We start from the raw sequence: 24,562 nt of genomic DNA, 5'->3' as shown, positions 1-24,562 counted from the left end.
ATTTTCACCCTGTTCGGCTATCCCAGCTATATCCCAGTGACTGGGGCTCAGCCTTCATGAGCGACGAGCTGCGTCAGTACCTGCTGGTAAGGGGAATCACGTCCAGCAGGATTACCAGTTACAACCCCCTTGGGATCGGGCAGGTTGAAAAAGAGAACACCACGATCTGGAAGTCTGTCAAACTTGCTCTAAAACAAAAAGGCCTTCCAGACTCGTGCTGGAAGGATGTCAACCCCATCGACCTCCACTCAATTCAGTCGCTACTCTGCCCTGCGACCAATGCTACTCCTCATGAGCTCATGTTTACATTCGCCAGAAGGTCGGTATCAGGGTCTACACTCCCAGCCTGGCTCACTAGTCCTGATCTGGTCCTTCTCAGGAAGCACCTGAGGAGAAGCAAGACCAACCCCAGGTGGAAAGGGTGAAACTGCTCCATGCCAACCCCATGTATGCCTATGTGGTGTACCCAGATGGCAGGGAGGACACCGTCTTCATCAGAGCCCTGGCACCCGCCGGAACCAAGGATCCATTGCCTCAGGTGCCCTACGAGCTACTGAACATTTTCTCCCCACCCCTGCTCAGGGCCTCAGGGGAACCGGTTCAGGAGGAGAGTGAACCCCCCTCTATCATCAAGCTAGAGCCCCATCCCACTACTCTTCCATCACAGTTGGACTAGGAGACTCAAGGAGTCCAAGGCCCTCCAGTACTAAGGCGCTTCACCAGGATCTCCAGACCCCTGGACCGCCTGAATTTTAAATAGTGATGTAAATATTTCTCTTCTGTGTCTATTACTGGCTTCTGATCCTTGTTCTCTTCATCCACAGAAGGAAGGGGTGAATGTAGTGAACTGGTATTCACTAGAAGTGTCCTGTACTGATGACTGGTCCCACCTCCCACCTCCTCCTCCGGGGCCCGTATATAACCCGGGTTTCCCGCCTAAACCCTGAACACCTCTGAAGCCTGTTCATGAATCATACCTGTGTTGTAAGCTAATAAACGTGTTTGCTCTCCCTCCAATTGAGTGTGAGCTTTGATCTATGCCACACACCTCAATCTTTTTGATCAATTATTTTTCTATTATGCCCCCACAGGTTTCCATTTTACTTTGAGTTGAAGATAGCTTTTGTAATCTGGTTGCTGTCTCCATACACAAGAGGCTCCAGCGTTCTATACAGAAAGTTCGTCCACCCCACCTTGTCCAGCAAAGAGAAGGTATCACTGATTCGGCTGGATTGCAATCTTTACACCATTCATGTCTAAAATCCGTGGTATCACCAAATGTTCAAGTTTACGCTGCTGTTAAAGCAGAGGAAAGTTTTAGAAAGGGTCTAGGTTTCCATAGACATTGTATAACAAGATTATAATTGGAGATTATTCTACTAAAGGATGATCTTGTCCAGCCAGTATTTATTACCAATGAAAACCCAGTGAGTGAACTTATTCTCATTTTGCCTCTTTCTTTAGTATTTATCAGTCAGGAGCATGATCTTTCTGAATTGAAAATGTGTAATTTATTGCAAAAATTTCATAAGCAGAAGTGATAACTATAAATGTTGGCCATTAATTTTGTCATTTATTGCAAATTATTGACATGTTGTTCCATCACATTTTATTTCTGGGATAAATATTACCCATCTATCTCCGAACCTTATGTTTACTCTTCATCGATAACGTTATTTGAGCAATCTTCACCTTGAGTTTCAGCTGAATTTGGTTGTGTGGCGGCGCACATCTCTGTGAGTGAACTGGTCCCGTTTGGTAGTGTGAAATTGGTCGTGTGGCGGCGCACATCTCTTGTTGTGAACCGGCCCCGTTTGTACCGCCACACTGGTGGGGCAGCTGCAGAAGATGGTGCCATCAGGGGTTACTCTCTGCCTTGTAGCTTAGGCCACAGCTCCCCAGCGCTGGTAATAGAAACACCAGGTTGTCTGGTGCTCCTCGATCTTCTGTCTGGGGGCAGATTGTGGTCGGCTGGGCGCAGGGTGGGCAACCTGGTTCATAGTGGCCTTGTTCTCTCGTTTTGTCCCCACAAAACATCAGCGCAGGCTGTGACCTTCCTGGGGTCTGAGAAGTCCTCGTCTGCTAGCAGGAGCTGGATGTCCTCTGGCATTTGTTCGAGGAAGGCTTGATCAAACATTAGGCAGGGCTTGTGACCACATGATGACGTCACCACTGCGCAGGCTAGAACTCCCATTGGCCTTAAAGGGGCACGCATGAAATTCAAATAAACAGTTCTACTGGAAACCCCACTGAGTCTCGTGTTGTTTTCTGTGTGTAGCAGCCGCTACATTGGTGACCCTGAAGAGCCCAGATGATATCTGGTCTCCAAACATGGACTCTTCGGCAATCAGCGCCGTCTCAGTAAAGCTCCTTCCTTTCAAACTCACCAGCCCTGCATGTGGTTCGGGCAGGTGGAGATTCAGTTTCGACTTCGGCAGATCACGTTGGACTCCACTATGTTCTACCATGTGGTGAGTGTCCTCAATGAAGAAGCGGCAGCCAGAGTGGATGACCTGATCCACGATCGTCCTGAGGAGGGCAAATACATCACCCTCAAAACTCTCCTCCTTAGCACCTTCGGAATCTCCCGTTGGCAGCGCGCAGCCAGGCTGATGCACCTCAATGGCCTGGGGGACAGAGCCCTGTCCATGTTGATGGATGAAATGCTCGCACTGGCAGAGGGTCACAAGCCCTGCCTAATGTTTGATCAAGCCTTCCTCGAACAAATGCCAGAGGACATCCAGCTCCTGCTAGCAGACGAGGACTTCTCAGACCCCAGGAAGGTCGCAGCCCGCGCTGACGTTTTGTGGGGACAAAACGAGAGAACAAGGTCACTATGAACCAGGTTGCCCACCCTGCGCCCAGCCAACCACAATCTGTCCCCAGACAGAAGATCGAGGAGCACCAGACAACCTGGTGTTTCTATTACCAGCACTGGGGAGCACAAGCCCGCAAATGCCACCAACCCTGCTCATACCAGGGAAACGACTGGGCTTGCCGCTGCTGATGGCCGCGACACTGGCCACACGAAAAACCTCCTCCATGTGGTGGACAAAACCAATGGTCGGTGTTTCCTGGTGGACACTGGAGCAGAGTTGAGCGTGCTACCCCTGACCGCCCTTGAGACCCGCACAAGAGCACAAGGCCCGATCCTGTTTGGCATACGAACGGCCCCGAAAGAAGACCTCCAAGTCTCGTTCACAGAGCTCGTCTATGGTGCACTGCTGTTTCTACCAGGGGAGTTTCTCGGAGCAGATGCCAGATCGGAAGGTGAGGCCCCGATGCTTCTCTCGGACCTCCGCAGCAAACTCACCTTGTTAACACCTGACGAACGTCCCCAAAGAGCTGGACTCGGCGGAGTTCATGTTCGTCCAGCAAGGCCCGCACCCGTCCCCTCTGCAGCGCCCGTGCGAGAGCCCGTACAAGGTCCTCCAGCGATCGGGCAAAACCTTTACTCTGGACATTGGGGGAAGGGAGGAATTTGCACTGTCGACTGGACGGCGCACATGGACTTGAGCCAGCCTGTGCAAACAGCACAAACCAAACGGAGGGACTGACCGCCCAAGCAGCGGGACGCGTAAGCTGGATCGGGGGGAGGGGGGTTGTGTGGTGGCGCACATCTCTGTAAGCGAACCGGCCCCGTTTGTACCGCCAAGCTGACGGGGCAGCTGCAGAAGATGATGCCGTCAGGGCTTACTCTCTGCCTCCACTGCTCGCGTCCTGGGCCATGTGATGATGTCACTGCTGCGTGGGGCGGAACTCCCGTTGGCCTTAAAGGGGCGCACGTGAAATTCAAATAAATAGTTCTACTGGAAACCCCACCGAGTCCAGTGGTGTTTTCTGTGTGTAGTCGCCACTACAGGACCAACGAATTATTTCCTTCCTCAACAAGAAATGTAAATGTGATGATTGTGTAATCAGGAGTTTCTGGCAAAACGATGTCGTTCTAAGCTCAGTTGGGGTTTTTCTGCTATTCCACCATTACTGTTTTGGTTAAAATAATTTCTGAGCCAATGAGCTCCCATCTGCAAAACAAGTGCCTGTCATTTCATGAGTCAGAATGCGCAGCGAGTGAAGCCTTTTTACCTGTCGACCTCCTCTCACTGACATGAAAGCTCTCAACCCTCTGCATCTGCATTTTCTGAAGAACAAATAGGGGGTGAATAATTTTCCTTGTACTGACCTTGACTTGCATTTCTGTTGACTTGCTGCATGAATACTTCGTACCTGAATGTAGATTTGGGTAAACATTCCAATACGGATAAACCCTGACTTACGATATTATAAAGTTACTATGGTTAGAATCTGTAGTTTCAATATCGAGTTCTGATACGGTGCAGTGACGCAACTCTCTCCCAATGCTGGATGATTGCAGCATCGCGCGAGAGTAGTCTTCAGCATAAGATAGCAGTCTCTGTAGCTTTTGAACAAAGGTTTTCTGCATCCTCTCCCCAGCCGCCCACACATCCAAACTCCTGACGCCCAGGCCACTTGCACATCCGAGCTCCCGATCTCAGGACTTATCCCTGACCGCCCACCCATCTGAGCTCCCAACGGTGGGTCCTCTCCCTGGCCGCCCGTGCATCCGACACCCGACCGGGGGTCCTTTCCCTGGTTGCTGTGTACATTACAGTAATGATTTTTTATATGTAAATGTTTTTTGAATAAAGGGTTTCAATGTTTAATTATAAAAAATGATAGACTGCAGTATTTTTCCAACTTACGATATTTTCGAGTTACGATGGGAGTACCATTGTAAATCAGGGTCTACCTGTAACTCCACATGATATTCATGAGAGTGGCATGACTCCAATTTCCCTGCAGTTACCTGTGAACATATTTAGTTCCATCGATCTTGCAAACATTAAGATGTGATGTGGTTTCAAAATTCCAACACTGCTGAGCTAATTATGTCTATTTAAGCTGGCTTATTTGAGGGGAATGGGGAACATTATCAAATATCATGGTTGTAACAGGCCAAAGGGAGAGGTCAAGCATCACACTGACCCACAAATGGGAAAACCAGAGGTAGAAGACTCCACACCGGGAACATTGGAAGAGAAATAAAACAGTTAGACTGGAACTGTTGGGGGTGCTGGGTGAGATTCTGTCTTTGGTATTGAGTGGGTGAGTGTATGGTTGCAGTAAGCCCAAGGAACATATTCAAATCAGCAATTGGCAACACATTGAGAATGTCTAATCCTGGTACCTTTTTACCTGAATGAATGAATTAAGATATTGTTGGTGCTCTGGTGAAGGTATATTGATGCTCCCTGGGCGCTGGATACTTGTCAAGGTTGAAAGCTTACAATTCTAGATGTGTTGTAGATTTCAATTGATAGTTATTCCCTTTTTATTCTAATTCACCTCCTCTTGCATAGGAAATTGATGAGTACATCAGCCAAGCCAAAGATCGCAGCTATCAGACGATGATGCGGTTTGGAAAACGTGGACTAAATCTCGCTGCCAATGCTGCAGTAACTGCTGCAGCTAAGGTAATAATAAACGGCATTCACCCATTATTTTGACAACGTTATGTTGAGTAATTGTTGGGCTCTACCTCCAGGCTTCATGTGGAAGTAATAAACTCTTCCATTCCACCAGATGGCAATGAATTAGTTCTGACTCTATGTACAGGTACACAATCCTTTATCCGGAACTCTTGGGGGACAGTGTGTCCCGAATTTTGGAATTTTCTGATTTCGGTAAGGCAGATTTAAATTGTGCTGCGGTATCCACCCCCACCCCCTTACAGTCGCGCTGCTGTCTACCCCCCCGCCCACCCGACTCGTGCTGCTGTCTACCCCCCCGCCCACCTGACTCGTGTTGCCGGTCTCCCACCCGCCCGACTCGCACTGCCGTCTCCCCCCCGCCCACCGACTCACACCACTGGTCTCCTGCCCGCCTGACTCGTGCTGCAGGTTTCTCCCCCTCACCTATTGCACTACCTAAAAATGTCTTTAAATTATTAAATAATTACATAAGGTGATTCCTATGGAATAGCAAAGTGCTGAGAATTTCATTGGAAAAGCTAACATGGGATTATAAATTGGAAGGACTTTGGCTTCCAGATTTTAAGCAGTATCAGCACAAGGAAGATTTTAATCCTTCTTCATTGAAGATAAGAGTCCCCCCTCTTGGATCTGAATTCAATAAAAGAGGAGGACTTTATTTACAAGTGGAAAGTTAATACAAAAAAGACAGATAACCCTATATTAATACATATGATTAGAATATGACAAGAAATCAATGAGTGTATTGGGAATAAAGCAGGGACATCACCATTATTTTAAAAATATGTTGCTGCCCATGAATCTGGGCAACAAAATAGTGAATTCCTGGTAATGATAAAGGAATAAGATATATTAATGATTGTTATGTGGAAGATCTCTTGTGTCTTTTGAGCAATTATGAAATAAATATGGAGTAGCTAATGGGGCTTTCTTTTGTTTTCTCCAGCTAAAATTGTTCCTAAGAGAAAAATGGGGGTCAAGTTTGGCTCCACTTGAAATTAGTGAAATGGAATGAATTATTTGGTTGGGGAATACACCTAAATTTATAACTAAGATGTACTATGCTCTCCAGAATGAATGTGCGAAACCAAGTTTACAGAGATTGAGAGAGAGATGGAAGTCGGATCCAGCTGTGGCAATAATGGAAAGATGCTGGTCTGATTGGTGTTTGGATAGTCTAGTGTCAATTATAAATGGAAGATATGAATATAACTTCCTGCACCAATTATATCTCACACCTCAGAAATCACATAAATCAAAATTGAAAATATTGGAGATGTGTTTTGGGTGCGGGACAGAAATAGGAATGTTTTTACGTGCTACGTGGTCATGTGCAAAGGTGAGACCTTTCTGGAAGGATATTACTGAAATATTAACAAGGATTACAGGGGTGGTCTTCAAGGACGATCCAGAGCTTTATCTTTTGGACAACTTTATTGAAATTAACAATAAATTAACTAAATTCTCAATTTCATTTGGTAATATAGCCTTAACTGTGGCTAAGAAATGTATTGCGATTGTTTGGAAATCTGACTCCCCTCTACATAGTGCATGATGACCCGCTGAGATGAATAGTTGGATACCTGTATATAAAATTACATACAACTTAAAGAACAAATATGACATATTTATTAAGATGTGGCAGCCATATTTGGATCATATAGGGACCCAATTTTAACTATAACTACAATAATAAAAAGGACAATAATAGATGTTGCTACGGTATAAATGCAAGTGACTCCCCCATATAGAATTTTTTTATGGTCAATATAAATGTGAGCCCTGATGGTGTATGGATTTATATTGTAAAAATAGAAGGGGTGAAGGGTTGTTTTGTTTGTTTTATGAAAGAAAAAGTTTAATTGATATTGGAGAGTTTGCTATTATATTTATGGGGAAAAAAATAAAATATTTAAAAAAAAGAGAATGGATGAACAGAGGGTCCTTGGGGTCCAAATCTATGTTTCCCTCAAGGTCGCCGCACAGGTTGATAGGAGAGTTAAGGCCTTTGAGATGCTGGGATTCATTAATAGGGAGATTGAGTTCAGGAGTAGAGAGGTCATGTTGCCACTCTATAAAGTATTGTGTTCAATTCTGGTCACCTCATATGGATGTGGAAGTTATGGAGAGAGGGTGCAGAGGAAATTTACCAGGATGTTACCTGGATTGGGAAACAAGTCTTATGAGGCAAGGTTGGCAGAGCTGGGACATTTCTCTTTGGAATGTAGGAGTCTTGCTAGAGCTCTACAAGATTATGAGAGGCATTATGGACAGCCAGCACCTGTTTCCCAGGACAGGAACAACAAACACCAGTGGATGTGTGTACAAAATTAAGGGAGGGAGGTTTAGGGGAGACATCAGGGGTATGTTTTTTACACAGAGAGTTGTGGGTGCCTGGAATGCCTTGCAGGGATAGTGGTGGAAGTTGAAACATTGGGGGCATTTAAGAGACTCTTAGACAGAAGCATGGATGAAAAAAAATAGAGGGTTATGAGATAGAGAGGGTTAGTGGTTTTTTTAGGAGGAATATATGGGTCAGCATGACATGGATGGCCAAAGCTATAATGTTCCATGTTATAATGGGAGCCACTTGAGCCCTTAAGCCTGGCCCACCATTCATCATGATTGTGACTGTTCATAAAGGCCTCAACTCCTCTTCTGTGGCATTTCCCCATAACATTCCCCATTAAATTCCTTAATCTTATCTACTCCACCTTAAAAAATATGTACTGGCTTGGCCTTCAGCAATGAATGAGGCAGAGATTCACAGCCTTCTGAGAGAAGGAGTATCTAAGCTCCTCAATTTTAAATGATCAGCCCCTAATTTTCACTTGTTTTTGATTCTCCGACTCGGGAAAACCTATCCATGTCTACTCTGTCAAGCCCTAAACTCCCAGGAATACAGTTCGAGGCAGGAAGAAGCCAAGTAATATTGCGGTCAGTGAATATCAGATGAAAATTCTTCAACTGCTGAAATCACAAGCATCGAAGAGAGGAGCGATGTCATTGGTGAAGGGCAATTTTTCCCCCCCAGAAAAGTTCCTGGAAAGGTTCATTAGAGCCCCAGTCACAATCTCACTAACCTTGGTTGCCTTGTAACTGACCTCAGTTGGAGAGCAATAGAATTAGAGCGTACTAACCTTCTCTGATTATGAAGTAGTACATGACACCAGAATGAGGACAACAGCGTGGTTGGTTTGGAAAGGAAACCTCAATATTTATGGCACCCAAACACAAGGCAGCAACCATGTGAATTAGTGATTCTGAATGTGAATTTTCTCTCTCTCTCTCCATAGAGGAAGGGATGGTCCATGGTTTTAACATCTGCCAGGTTAACTGAACCAGCTCAATATATCACAAGTACTTTCAACAAATGCAAGGCTCACTTTGGAAATTATCAGTGATTACTTAGATGGGGACATTTGCAATGATATTCCAAGAGAGTCCAGATGCTGGAATCTGGAGCAAAAATCACTAATTTAGTGGGTTAGGCATCTGAATTTTTAAAAATTTACACATACTGCATGGTAACAGGCCATTTCAGCTCACGAATCCATGCCATCCAATTAGCCTACACACCTAGTGAGTGTAGAGGAGATTTACCAGGATGTTATGAGGCAAAGTTAGTGAAGTTGGGACTTTTTGGAGTGAAGGAGGACAAGAGGTGACTTAATTGAGGTCTACAAGATTATGAGAGGTATAAATAAGGTGAACAGCCAGCACCTTTTCCCCAGGACAGGCGTAGCACACAGCAGAGGGCATCTGCACAAGATGAAGGGAGAAAAGTTTAGGGGAGACATCAAGGGTAGGATTTTTACACAGAGTTGGGGGTACTTGGAAAGCCTTGCCAGGGATGGTGGTGGAGGCTGAAACATTAGGGGCATTTAAGAGACGCTCTTGTAAAAAATTTAGACATACAACAGAATAACAGGCCACTTCAGCCCATGAATCCGTGCCGTCCAATTTACACCCAATTAACCTACACCCCTGGTACATTTTGGACAGTGGGAGGAAACTGGAACCCCGGTGAAAACCCACACAGACAGGTACAAAGTCCTTACAGACAGTGCAGGACCTGATTGCTGGCACTGTAAAGCTATGCCAACCAGGCTGGCCAACAGGCACATGGAAGGAAAATAGAGGGTTGAAAGGTAGGGAGGGTTTAGTATTTTTTGGTAGGAATAGAAGGTTGGCAATTCATGGAGGGCTAAAAGGCCTGTACTGTGCTATAGTGGTCAGTTCTAGGTTAGACTATCTAGTGATAATGTAGTGGTAATGTGCTGCAGTATGTGTGTGGCTGAAATGAATAACTCAACAAAATATTGGACAAAAAATTCACATACTACAAGCCTGAAAAGTTCATGGAAGCTGCAAAGTTTACATGGTCCCATTTCAACAAAGGTTCCCCATCCTACCTTGATCATAAACCACTCAAGGTCCACCAAAAATATCCATCTGCTCCACTGAAACAGCCTTTTTACCTGCACTAACTGTAATTGAGAAAATATATTTATGTATCTGTCCTTTATATATATTATGTCTTTGTGTAGTTGGTTTGCTGTTGTAGTTGGTGTATCTTACGTACTTGGTTGGGGTTGGGGTTCAGGTTAGGGTTGCGGTTAGTTGGGGGGTTCGGGTTAGGGTTAGGTCTGGGTATGAGTTGGACTATCAAATGTCTTAGATAGTGTTGTCTCCTTGTTCACCCCTGGTGAGGAGGGTTGGTCCTTGGCATCTATTGACCCTTGTACAAAAAAAAACCACTCGACTACCTCTCACCCCTGATCCACTTCAATTCATACTTGTGTCATTCGATGAGTTAGTGTTTGGGATGGGGGCCTTGTTATTTTGGTTGGTTGGGTGGTGGTTTGATTGGGGCTTGTTTTGGTTAGGGGCTTGGCTCGGATTAGTCAGGGAGTTTGGGTTTTGGTTTGATATGGGGTTAGGGTTTGGACTGGGGTTGTGGTTGGGGTTGGAGTATGGATTGTGGTTGAGATCTGGGTTAGTTGGGGGTTCAGATTGGGGACAAACTCCAGAGGGTTGTTCACTCAGCCTGTGATATCACAGGCACCAGACTTCAAGGACACCTACAAGGAGGGTTGTCTTAAAAAAGCAGCCTCTGTCCTCAAAGACCCTACTACCCAGGCTACCATCTGCTACCATCGGGGAAAATGTCCAGGAGCCTAAAGATGAGCACTCAGCGGCACAAGGACAGCTTCTTCCCCATCGCCATCAGATTCCTGACACTGCCTTACTTTTCGTGCAGTATTATTTTTACTTTTTTATAGTAATGTTGTAAGATGGTTGTAATATAAATGTTTGCTCTGTGATTGTTGCCACAAAACAGCGAATTTCATAACTTGTCATGGCAATAAATCCTGATTCTAATTCTGTTTGGCTGCAAGAAGTAAGAATTTCAGGGCATGCGTACATTAGATGTATGTATACGACAATAAACTCATTATTACACGGCCTTCCTTTAATAGATTTCCTGAGCGATGCTTTTCACCCTGGAGAGTGCAGTTCATTTGATCAATATCTCCCCAAACTGGGATTAAGGGATGAATATGAGCAGAAACTGTTCCCTGCAGCAACCCCATTTGTACTCATAAATAATGTTTCTCCCACTCCCAGTGGGAGCATAATCTGAACAAAGAATGGCCAGGGAACAAGCCATCTACCACGTGAAATGGAGTTTCTGGATGGAAATGGAAATAAAGAAGGATACCCAACAGTTGTGGTTGGGCCGAAGTGACATAACCTGCTACAAAAGCAAATCCTATGCATTAGGAGATGGGAAGACTTCACTCCCAGATGAACTCAATGCCTCCTACACCTGATTCGACCACAAGAATAAGGAAGAACTACCACTCCGCACCTCCTTGTCCCCTGATGATCCCACCCTGTCAGTATCTGAGGATGACGAGCGCGTACCCTTCAGGAGAGTGAATCCAAGGAAATTATGTGGTCTGGATGGAGTACCTGGCTGAGAATTAAAACTCTGTGCTGACCAACTAACCAATGTATTCATGGATATATTCAGCATCTCACCCCAGCAGGGCATTTTACTCATATGTTTCAAACTGGCATCAATCATACTGGTGTCCAAGAAGAGTGCAGTAACCTGCCTTAACAAATCAACCAGTAGCACTCATATCAACAGTGATGAAGTGTTTTGAAAGGCTGATATTGAAGCAGATCATCTCTTGTCTGAGCAGTGACGTGGATACGTTTCAATTCACCCAAGGCAGCAACTGGTCTAAGGTGGATGCCATCTCATTGGCCTTTCACAAAACCCTGTAACACCTGGACAGCAAAGACGCATACATCAAGTTGCTTTTTATCAACTACAGTTCATCATTTGATACCATCATCCCTCACAACTGATCAGCAAACCCAAGACCTGGGACTCAACACCCCACTGTGTAATTGGATCCTGGATTTCCTCACCTCTAGACCACAATCAGTGAAGATTGGTAAAAACATCTTCTGAACAATCTCCATCAGTACCAGAGCACCACAGGGCTGTGTTCTTAGCCCCCTACTCTACTCACTTTACACCTATGATTGTGGGGCTCAGTACGACAATAATGTCATCTACAAATTTGCTGACAATACCATGGTAATGGGTTGTATAAAGGAAGGGGATCAGTCAGTATACAGGATGGAGATTGAAAACTTGGCTGAATGGTGCACCAACAACAACCCTGCACTTAATGTCACCAACTAAAGAGACTGTTGACTTCAGGATCTAAACCAGAGGTATAGATCCATTGATCATTGGGGGAATCAGAGATGGAGAGGGTGAGTAATTTAAATTCTTGGGAGTCACTATCTCAAGGATCTTTCCTGGACCTAATGCACTAATGGCATTGTGAAGAAAGCACGTCAGCGCCTTTACTTTCTTAAGAGTTTGAGGAGGTTTGGTATGACACCCGAAACCCTGGAAAATTTCTACAGAGGTGTGGTGGAAAGTGTGCTGACTGGCCTATCATGGTCTGGTATGGGGAAACCAATGTCCCTGAGCATAAAGCCCTGCAAAAGGTAGTGGACACAGCCCAGTACATCATAGGCAAACCATCCACATCATTGAAGACATCTACAGGGAACGCTGCTGTCGCAGAGGAGCAGCAATCATCAAAGACCTTCACCACCCAGCACATGCTCTGTTCTCACTGCTGCCATCAGGAAAGAGGTATAGGGGCCACAGACTTACACCACCAGGTTCAGACTCCTTAATGACAAACTCAATCAGGGACTTATTTAAAGATTTGTACTTTTGCACTTTATTGATTTTTGTTCTCTGTATTGCACAGTCAGTTTGTTTATATTCCTTTATTTGTTTTCTTGTGTACAGGTTATTTTTTTGCACTACCATTAAGTGGGAATTCTGCCTTGCTGCAGGAAAAAGAATCTCAGGGTGGCATGTGATGTCATGTATATACTCTGACAATAAATCTAAAATCTCTCTGCATAACCTCTCCTTTCAACAGGCAAATCCCAGAATAGGGCACTGTACTTTCTCGCAACTGACACTCACACCTACATTGTTACACAAACCCAGCAAACATGGGGTTGAAGGGACTTCTTTATAAATATCTGACCAAGGGAGTGCAGGTTGCATCATTGTATACACTTAATATCTAGTGGCAGAGCCAAGTGATGTTGTGGTGGGAATGCAAGGACTTCAAAATCTCCTATCAGAACCTGGCAATAAAATATCAAGGGTCGCCTTCCCCACCACACCATCTGTCAGTTCTTCAGAAACTGATGGTTCTTCACGCAGGTCATATCTTTTTTGCAAAGCCTGTAAAGAATCTTCCCCACTGTAGGACATCTAACTCTGCCCTTTACCCTATTATTTAAATTAAGATGTTGCTTGAATTCAAGGAAATCAAGCCTGGTGCTTTTTATTCCAGAGTGTTACAGTGATGTCCTTGATCACCCTTCTGCTGTTGGGTTTCACCTGCTGCTAACATTGCCCATTTGCTTTGTCGTCTAGGGTCAAGGAGTGCTCTCGGACAAGCTGCGGAGTTTCAGCATGCAGGACCTGACGCTGCTGAGAGATGAAGACTCAATCCACCTGCGCAGCTCTGACGCCCACATGCGATTGTCCACAAGCAATATTCTGGAAGCAATAAGTGATTCTGGTACATTTTGATTCATAGTTTCAATCAGATTGGAGGGGTGGGGAGTGGAGGGAGGTTCAGGTACTGTGATCTGCCACATTTCAAAGTCCAACATGAAAGAGTGGTGAGCAGTATTACACAGATGCTCATCAGATTATGGTTGGTGGCACATGGTTATTCTGGAATGGAGATGTTTATAGAATGCACTCCAATTAACAGCTTTGGGAAAAGACTCCTTGATTTTTAAAGCTCCTCCGTACATTTCTGCTGTGGTTCTTATCTCCACAAAATCTAGTTGAAGCAACAAAGCACTTTACCCACAATAAACCTGGTTCAGGTTCAAGTCTATTCTCATCCCGTTCTATGAATACAACCCGACAAAACAGTGCACTTTAGTCCTCGCTGCAATAGCATGCAAACACACATGCAGACAACACACATACAGGCAAATGATACAGATGCAGTATGTCTATAAGTATATAAAAATAAATCAATAAATAGTAGAGTCCTGGAGGGTTTGCATGAGATCTGGGTTAGTTGGGGGTTCATCAGTTAGTTCATCAGTCGTTCAGCTGTCACATTGCTCATGGGAAGAAGCTGATTCTCAACCTGGTGGTGCTGGCTCTGATACTCTTGTATCTTTTCCCCCAACAGGAGCAGCTGTCTGCTGGGTAGAAGGGGTCCTCAATTTTTCATGCCCTCTTCAGACAACAACCCCAATAGATCATGTCTGAAAGGGAGGGAGGGGAAGGAGACTCCAGTGATCCTTTCTGCCACTTTTATGGTCCCGTGGATTAACCTACAATCTATTTTTCTGCAGCCAACATACTGCACCATGATCCAGCCGACCAGGGCACTCTTGGTAGCCTTGCCCACCCCAGTCTTCTCAGGAAGTGGAGTCGCTGTTGCGCCTTTCTGACAAGTGAGGAGATGTTGTCAATAGGTCAATACCTAGGTGGACTCCAGGGAACTTGGTGCTCTCCACTCTCTCTACTACAGAGTTGGTGATGTGTAATGGTGATTCCTGGTCCTTCTGAAGTTCACGATCATCTCCTTCATCTTGTTCACATTGAGACTTACGTTTACTCTTGCACCATTTCTGGAGATTTCCCACCTCTTCTCAGTAGTGCGACTCATCGTTGTTGCTGATGAGGTCAATTACGGTTGTGTCATCTGCAAACTTTGTTGGAGTTGGATCTGGTGTCGCAGTCGTGGGTCAGTCACGGGCAGAGTCCTGAGATGAGCTAGTGCTCAGCGTGACAATGCTCAATATTCAGCTGCTGACCCAAATAGACTGTGGTTGCAAATACAGTAGGAACGTGTGAGTTGGTTTTAGTGCACAGTGATAATGCTTTTGTTCACTAAACCATTCTGTCTTGAGAGAGATTCACAGTAGCTGATACAAAAGCATATTTGAATGCTCGTCTCGACAATTAATGTTTTGGTAAATGGACCATTCAGAATTAATTTTGTAGGTAATTTCGAGTACCATCAACTGACAAAATTTGAAGTGCTACATACAAGTGCAGACAATCATGGGATTTTTGCATTTGTAGTAAATGTAAACTGGATCAAATGTGGAACTGTGAATCATTTTGAACATACGATAGGATAAAATATTTGAAAATGAAAAATCAACCTCAGCTCCCATCTGTTGTTTTCAATGTAAGTAAAATTTCAAGGGGGGAAAAACTGCCTCTTAATTTGCTAACATTCGTTTTGCATTCAGATCAAATGACCAGATTTGTGTTAAGATTTCAGTGCAGATTTACCGTACTTGACAAGCAGACATGTATGTAGGCAACCCTGGAAATTCATTGTGGGTTTGCATTTCATCTGTCCTGAGAGAATGAAGTGACTGAGACTCAGCGTGGCAGGTCTGAATAAATAGGAGGTTGCTAGCCTGAGTAAACAAAGATGGGTTACTTGGCTACAAGGTGGGGCGAAAGCTGCTCAGTTACACTGTATGTGTACAGAATTTTGACAAGCTCTTTGTTAACTGGTTGGACACTAATTCCACACTGTGTGGGCCAGAATAATCCTGTCCTGTCCTTTTTTTCATCCACTTGGTTTCTCCCATTGTGCCACTTCCACAGCGGGTAATGAGCACAAACCATCATTCCGTGCCAAAGGTCCTTGGATAAAGAAGTTTGTTGGCAGTTTATGTTGGTACATTCCAAGAGAACCATTCTTTTTTTAAAATGTAGTCATACAACTCGATAACAGGCCCTTCTGGCCCACGAGCCTGTGCTGCCCCAATTACACCTGAATGACCTACAGCCTCCATACATTTTGAAAGGTGAGAGGAAACTGGAGCCCCCAGAGGAAACCCACACAGACATGGGGAGAAGTCCTTACAGACAGCGTGGGATTCCAACCCTAGTCAACAGCGCTGTTACAACATTGCACTAACCCGTTGTGCCTGAGCCCAAGAACAGTGCTGCAGGTCACTAAAGCAGGGCTCAGGCTGATTGGCACAGGACTGCAAGGGATGTGAATTGGAGACTCCAATAAACCACGATAGAAATTAAAATAACAAGCTTTAATGTGCGCAATGTTTAACTCACAACACAATGTGTAAATGCCTTGCAATACCATGCCAAAGTCCAGCCCTCCTGGAACCGATTGTCGCAGGGTGAGTTGTACATGGCTCTGTGGGACTAGGTTGGCCTGCACGTGCTGGAAGTGTGCAATGCTATGTTCCTGGCAGGAAGAATGGCAGATTCCATGAGGAAGGGTATCATCACTGCCATCTTCAAACAGAAATGGGAAAAGGATCAGGAAATGGAGACCCATATTATTGTTGAACATTGATTAAAAGATCCTGTCCAAAGCCATTGCCAATCTAGTCAAGTCTGTTCTAGGACAGATGATCCACTCAGACCAAACCCCTTACAGTTCCAGGCTGGAAAATCTCCGACAAAATAGGCTTTATGGACGGGAATCTAGAATTAGATTAAACTGCTCGACACAGATCTCTGTAGTGCAGTCCGAATCAATGGGTGGGAAACAGGTAGCTTCTCCAACAAGTCTGGAGTTAGACAAGGCTGCTCTCTGTCTCCAGTCTTATTTGTGTGTTACATAGAGCCCTCTACTGAATCTTTCAGGAAGGAAGATGGAAGAAGAGAAGTGACAGTGCCAGACAGCTGAGGCAGTCAGGTAAAGGCCTCCCTGTACATGGATGACATCGCCATCTTCCATTCGGACACACAATCATTTCACAGACTAACCAGCATATGTGGCCATTTTGAGTCTGTATCAAAACAGACTGTATCTCACGCCAGCGTGATCGGAACAAGAATGAGAGGCAATGCCCTTTGGTAACTGGCCCGGCCAGTCCATCATCTCCTTCGCAGTCAGATCTGAGTAGCTGAAGGTTCTGGGGATCTGCTTTGGAGGGGATGAGGCATGCAACAAAAATTGGTTGGAGCGGATTCAAAGGTCCACCAGAAATTGGATCTGTGGGCGCGGTACTCCCTCTCAATGATGGTCATCAGGAGCAAGGTGATCTCGCTCATCTCCCGCACCTCTGCCTTGGCAGTGACCCAAGCAATCTTTCAGATCATGTGGACATCCAAGAATGGAAAGGATCTGAATGATCACCTTGAATAAGTCACCTGACAATGGGGGCAAGGCTGTACCCAATGTGGCCTTTATCCTGATGACCACCTTCATGTGTGGCTGCACCTGGGTGTGCATGGAACCAAGGTACAAGGGCATAAAGTGCTGAGGTAGCAGACTGAAAAAGGCACCCTGGGTGGTGGGGGTCTTTGAGAATAGACGCTGATTTTTTTAAGACACCACATCATGCAGATGTCCTTGATGGAGTGAAGTCTGGTGCCTGTGATGTCGCAGGCCGAGTTAACAACCCTCTGGAGATTATTCTTATCCTGAATTTTGGTGTCTCCATATAAGACAATGATGCAACCAGCCAGAATGCTCTCCACAGTATACCTGTAGTAGTTTACAAGAGTCTTCGGTGACGAACCAGATCTCATAGCCACTGGTGAACCTTCTTTGTGATTGCATTGACATGGAGATTGCAGGACAGATCCTTGGAGATGTTGACACCCAGGAATTTAAGGTTCTTGACCCTCCCCACCAATGAGTCCTCGATAATGATTGGGTCGTACTCCCCTGACTTCCTCCTGAAGGCCACGGTCATCTCCTTGGTTTTGCTGATGTTGAGCGCAAAGCCAATATATTAATCTGTTTGATTATACTCAACGACTGAGCTTCACAGCCCTCTTAGGTCAAGAATTCCAAAGATTCACCAGTGTTGCAGTATATCTATCACACACATATCCTTTTATTTTTTAAAATTTAGTCTTACAGCACAATAACAGGACTTTCTGGCCCATGCTCCCAAGCTGTCCAAATGAACCAATTAGCCTATCAACCCTGTTCAAGTTTGAAGGGTGGGAAAAAATCTGGAGCCCCCAGAGGAAACCCACACAGACACAGGAAGAATGTACAAATGCCCACAGATTCGAACCTGGGATGCTGACACTCTATTAGTGATGCACTGACCAGCATGCTGACCATGTTTGGATGGGACACCAGGCCTGTGCGCAATATTCTGGAGGCTGCCTCACCAGAATCTTAGATAACACTGGACAACATCGATCCCTTAGCCCCTCGCTGGCCCACAGCCATGATGACCTTCCTGTGGGGTTCCCTTCTAGCCTTTTCCTTCTCAGTGGAGGATGTTCTCCCCTTTGTGGTGCCCTGGTCTGTTCCATTGCTGCCCCCAGAGTCTGCAACCCCTTGTGGCCCTCTGCCCAGCATGGAGATTGTAACATAATTAATTGTGTTTTGGACATTCGTCAAGTGTGCATTTCAAGTTTATTTGATCAAGGATTGATGATGCTGAGCAACAATGTTTTTCAAAAGGCTCGCTTCCTGAAAATAAATTGAGGATTATGATGGACAACATCAAGCTGAACACAAAGATAATTTCAGATTTGCCGTATCATGTAGGAAGTTGAAGAAACATTACATTAACTTTCATTAAATTTAGCATGTTTTGCATTAGTTCAACTGACCTAAGAATGTTTTGCCACTGATTTTCGTTTGTTCTCAGCATCTGATGCCTCTCATGCCAGTGTCCAACGATAGTCAGCCGGCATTGATAGATTCCTATTGCTCTGATACCGCTTTTCCATGGTCACAATGTCCTGGTGAAACCTTTCACCACATTCGTCATGGACTGTACCAAAGGAAGAAGTCCAAGTGCAAATGCAGAAAATGAATTTTCAATGTTATGTTGCACCTTGTGTGTTTGAAGTAGACTTAAAATGTGACAGGAAATCACAAAAACAGATTATATCTTAAAAAAAAAGATACATGATGGGAAAATTTTAAGGTGATTTTCATGACCAGCAGCCTAAAATCCATAAATGCACCCAAAAATGTTTAGGAAGCAAATTCCTCATTCTCCAGTGTAATTGGTGCAAAATGTCTTTACTTTTATCCTCAAATCCTCCTGCAATAAAGATCAACGTTTAATTTACTCTACCAATTGCTCACTTACCTGCTTGTTACCTATCCGTGATAAAAACTGAAAATGCAGGAAGAATTCAGCTGTTCTGTGGAAGACTCTCTGACCTTAGACTGGCTAAGTTAAGTTCTTCTTGTATTTTGGTTTGGTTTGGTTTCAGATAACAACCTCTGCAATTTCATTAGTCTTTATTTTGGTAACTTCTTTGATTTGTGTACCAGTGTATCGGGCTTCTCTGAACAATGCCTTTCAATCTCTCACCTTTCTAAGCAATCTAATTTCCAGAAATTAAACATGGATTCTCAGTAACAAATCCGGACCTCAACAGCAGCTCTGCCACAGCCATGCGCCCAATTGACATCAACTTCAGAAAATCAGGCAGGCTCAGGGCACCATGCATGAGACAGATGAAACCCAACAACACTTCACCCCCACTCAGTGACATTTCATGTACAGTCTTAGTGTATAACTGAACCATGCTGTGAGAACAACATCCAAGGCTCTTGGAATGATGGAGCCTATAGTAGAATAAATCCCTCCTTTGGCATTGTGTGCCCAAGTTTCTCCTTGTGGGTTAGCACTGCATGTATGTCTACGCTTCTCCTCCTCCTTATGACTTTGGTAAATAGCCAACTTAAAGTCCAGCTTTCTACGCATGGAACTGAGTGTGGTTTATTTATGTGATCAATCAAGCTGATCGTGTAATAATCTACTGCGACTGGCAGAATCCTAAAATAGGGCAAAGCTCATGAGAAGCTGATTAATAATGATTGAGGTCGCTATAAACTTGAAGATCATGTTTCAAGTGAACACCAGCAGCAATTCTTCTTAAGGTTTTGAAGCCAAAGACCAAACATTGCAGATCCCACCTATGAGTAGAGCAGGGGTTTTCGACCTTTTTCTTTCCACTCACACACCACCTTAAGATTTCCCTAAGCCAGAGGTGCCAGGGATTGCTTCAGGGGGGATGTGGGTGGGAAGAAAAAGTTTGGAAACCATTGTTTTATTCATCCCAAATTGACTCATTATGTGCACAGTTTCAGAACTCCAAAGGAAATGGGCCAATGACAATTTTTCTCAAGCAAAATATTTCAGTAACAATTGGGTCTAGAGGAGTGATTCTCAACCTTCCCTCCCCACCCACAATCCACCTTAAGCAATTAATCACAGAGCACTGGTGGCAGAGGGATTACTTAAAATGGGATGTGAGTGGAAAGAAAAAAGTTGAGGACCACTGCTCTCGAGTTAAACAAGAGACATAGTTGTTCACTGTTTTGAAGGGCTGATGGGCGAATAACTCTATGAAAAGTTCCTGTGGGGGAAATGTAAAAAGTACATAAATGTATTTTGAATGATTTTTAATAGACTGTAATCTTAGGATACAAAGCAAGTGGAGCATTGTTTTGATCAGATTCTGCCGCATTGCCAACACTTGGCTTTTACCCTCACATCCAATTGGAAATTATATTATAACCTTCACCCTTTTTTTAAAATGAGCTTGAAATTTTTGTATTCCATGTGATATGAATTTAGAACTTGTATTTTATTACAACTGAAGATCGCAGCAAGCAAGACTGAATTTGGCACAGACGAGATGGGCCGAGGGACCAGTTTCTGTGCTGCAACGTTCTATAGTTCCGATAATAATATTGATGTTGAAAAGTTCCCCAAACCATTTGCATGAAAATGTGGAAGAAATTTGATTAATATTCTTGAGCCATCTATAGTTTTCTTATATTTGCTAAGAATTATATTTTTGATATTTCTGAAGTGCTTTAAGAAATTCACTCTTACTAGGTGCTCTTCTGGGTTTCAGTTATGCCCTCTTTGTGCTTGCTCTGTCATCAGGTACACACCGACTTCCTTCAGTCGAAGAAGTAGGAGGCACACAGGCTCCGAAGTCCGATGGAGAGCAGCCAGAGGTAAAGCTCGAACAAGCAGATGAAGATATTGCGGACAAAGTACCAAAACGCACCCAGAGCCTCAAAGCCACAAAACAGAAATTGCTGCGTTCAGAGGTATTTCATCAAGTCTGCCAGCCTCAATGAGATTTATACAATTTATTGTTCTCTTGTCTGTTGGCTAACCACTACAACAGTTATGATCACCAGCCACCTTGATTCTTATCCCCATCCTCAAAGGTGATGACAAATTTATGACACCAAGACCACAACAATATAGATTCAAAAGCACCATATTGACCGGACAGCATGGTTGGTGGTGAGCACAAGACCAGGTTCAATTCCACTGCTATCTGTAAGGAGTTTGTATGTTCTGCCCATGACTGTGTGGGTTTCCCCTGGGTGCTCCCGTTCCCTCCCATGTTCCAAGGATGTATGGGTCACCTGGATGTAATCTCTCAATGCTGCAGTCAGAGATTCCCACCTGCTTCAAATGGGCATCAATCATTCTGGTGCCTCTATGACTATCGCCCAGTAGCACTCACATCTACTGTGGTGAAATGCTTTGAGAGGCTGGTCATGACCAGAATTAACTCATGCCTAAGTAAATCTGGGCTCACTACAGTTCACCTACCACCACAATTACTCCACAGCAGATACAATATTGTTGGCTCTCCGCTCAGTCCTGGATCACCTGAACAACAGCCACACGGACATCAGACTGCTTTTCGTCGACTACAGCTCAGCGTTCCACATCATCATCCCTTAGTGCTGGTCAGCAAGTTCCAAAACCTGGGCCTCTGCAACTGGTCCTTGACTTCCTCATCGGAAGGCCATGGTCATTGCAAATCAGAAACAACACCTCCTGCTCACTGCAGGGGCACCCCAAGGATGAGTGCTTAGCCCACTGCTCTACACTCTCTACACCATGACTGTTATGACCAGGCACAATTCAATTCAAAAGCCATCCACATATTTGCAGAATACACCATGGTCGTTGACAGGAATGAGGATGTGTAGAGGAGGGAGATACATCAGCTGGTTGAGTGGTGTCATAACAACCTTGCACTCAACGTTAGGAAAACTAAGGAAGTTGTGGACTTCAGGAGGGAAAACCAGGACACAAACCAGTCCTCATCGAGGGGTCAGCAGTGCAGAGGGTAAATGGCTTCAAATTCCTGGGTATCAATATCTCTGAAGATCTACCTCTGAATCTCTGACTCTCACCTTGGCCCAGGCCACACACAGGCGGGAACCCCTGATGCCTCGAACGCTGACTCTAGCCTTGATCCTGGCCACCCATAGGCCAGAGCTCCCAACGTCTCTGACAACGCAGATATTTATCATCCCGACCTCCCCCTATCGGCGTCCATGCCAACTTCTTCGCTAGTCTCCATACCCAAGGCGGGTACCTTGAATACATCTGCTGCTACATCCAAAACTCATCTCCTCACCACCACTCCTTACCTCTCCTTATCCTCTCACACCTCTCCATACTCAACTCCAAAGTGTCCTTTCGTCCCTCTCACCCAACCCTTAGACACTCTCATCTCCCCTCCATTCTCCAGTGACCCCCTACCCTCCACCTCCCCTTTCTGATTTCTCTCACCCTTGACTCCCCCCTGGCTGATTCCCCCTCCCCACTCTCCTCCCCCTAACACATCGATTCCCACTCTGCTCCTGCTTGGTCTTCACCATCCCCTCTGACTTTCCCCTCTCAGAGACAGAGTGCTCGGTCCTCAGTAGAAGCCTTACCTTTGTCCCCCTCTGCTCACATCTTAATGAGTTCCATGCACGCCACGATCCCAAACCTTGTCTCTGTGCCCACTTCCACAACCAGGATTCCCCACCCCCACTGAACACCCCTACTCCTGCTTTAAGCTTTCTCCCTCCTCTTGGACATTTCATCCTGGCCAATTGCTGTTCTGGACCTTTTTATTTCCAATTGTCGATTTTAACCTCCCTCCCCGCTATTTTATTCAGATGTCTGCCTAGATTTTGCCCATACCTTGATTATGGGCTCAAGCCCAAAACGTATCTTTATCTTTACCATTTTTGACCTGCTGAACTTCTCCACCATTATGTTTTTACTTCAATCCGGGTGTCTGCAGATTTCACGTTTTACTCCTCTCTGAAGATCTATCCTGGGGCCTTCACATCGATGCAATTAGGATAAGGTTCACCAGTTGAGGAGATTTGTTGTCACTGAAGACTCTTGCAATTATCTGCAAATGTTTGGCCTGGAAGTCAGCCTGAAGAAAACTGAGGTCCTCCATCAGCCAGCTCCCCACCATGACTACCAGCCCCCCCACATCTCCATCGGGCACACAAAACTCAAAACGGTCAACCAGTTTACCTATCTCGGCTGCACCATTTCATCAGATGCAAGGATCGACAACGAGATAGACAACAGACTCGCCAAGGCAAATAGCGCCTTTGGAAGACTACACAAAAGAGTCTGGAAAAACAACCAACTGAAAAACCTCACAAAGATAAGCGTATACAGAGCCGTTGTCATACCCACACTCCTGTTCGGCTCCGAATCATGGGTCCTCTACCGGCATCACCTACGGCTCCTAGAACGCTTCCACCAGCGTTGTCTCCGCACCATCCTCAACATTCATTGGAGCGCTTTCATCCCTAACGTCGAAGTACTCGAGATGGCAGAGGTCGACAGCATCGAGTCCACGCTGCTGAAGATCCAGCTGCGCTGGGTGGGTCACGTCTCCAGAATGGAGGACCATCGCCTTCCCAAGATCGTGTTATATGGCGAGCTCTACACTGGCCACCGTGACAGAGGTGCACCAAAGAAGAGGTACAAGGACTGCCTAAAGAAATCTCTTGGTGCCTGCCACATTGACCACCGCCAGTGGGCTGATATCGCCTCAAACCGTGCATCTTGGCGCCTCACAGTTTGGCGGGCAGCAACCTCCTTTGAAGAAAACCGCAGAGCCCACCTCACTGACAAAAGGCAAAGGAGGAAAAACCCAACACCCAACCCCAACCCACCAATTTTCCCCTGCAACCGCTGCAACCGTGTCTGCCTGTACCGCATCAGACTTGTCAGCCACAAACGAGCCTGCAGCTGACGTGGACTTTTACCCCCTCCATAAATCTTCGTCCGCGAAGCCAAGCCAAAGAAGAACTGTGGAGAGCATTCTGACTGGTAGCATCACTGGTATGGACAGGACAGGAGAAAGCAACAGACTCAGCATGTGCCATCATGACCATCAGTCTTCACTCCATTAGGGACGTCTACAAGAGGTGGTGTCTCAAGAAGCAGCCTCTAACACAGTGGTTCTCAACCTTTTTCTTTCCACTCACATCCCACTTTAAGTAATCCCTATGCCACAGGTACTCTGTGATTAATAAGGGATTGCTTAAAATGATATGTGGGTGGGAAGAAAAAGTTTGAAAACCACTATTTTAATTGTCCCTAATTGACTCGTTATATGCATGGCTTCATAACCCCCAAAGGAAATGGGCCAATGACAGTTTTTCTCAAGCCAAATGTTTCAGGAG

General features: G+C 45.1%; 1 protein-coding gene and 1 long non-coding RNA gene across 2 annotated transcripts in view; one reads left to right on the top strand and one right to left on the bottom strand.

Annotated features, from left to right (window-relative positions):
- Positions 1 to 24,562, top strand: part of LOC138743670 (receptor expression-enhancing protein 2-like) — a 148,860-nt gene that overhangs the window by 113,471 nt on the left and 10,827 nt on the right. Inside the window, exons 4-7 of the mRNA XM_069899245.1 lie at positions 1,092 to 1,212; positions 5,382 to 5,495; positions 13,513 to 13,660; positions 20,988 to 21,157. Coding sequence (XP_069755346.1) covers positions 1,092 to 1,212; positions 5,382 to 5,495; positions 13,513 to 13,660; positions 20,988 to 21,157 — 553 coding nt within the window. The remainder of the gene's footprint in view (positions 1 to 1,091; positions 1,213 to 5,381; positions 5,496 to 13,512; positions 13,661 to 20,987; positions 21,158 to 24,562) is intronic.
- The window catches only part of LOC138743672 (uncharacterized), a 57,388-nt gene that overhangs the window by 24,931 nt on the left and 7,895 nt on the right, over positions 1 to 24,562 (bottom strand). The gene's annotated exons all lie outside the window — the stretch shown is intronic.

This window comes from Narcine bancroftii, chromosome 9 (assembly GCF_036971445.1).
Source record: "Narcine bancroftii isolate sNarBan1 chromosome 9, sNarBan1.hap1, whole genome shotgun sequence".
NCBI lineage: Eukaryota > Metazoa > Chordata > Chondrichthyes > Torpediniformes > Narcinidae > Narcine > Narcine bancroftii.
The sequence above is the reverse complement of the archived record's forward strand: the minus strand, read 5'-3'. Positions and strand labels throughout refer to the sequence as shown.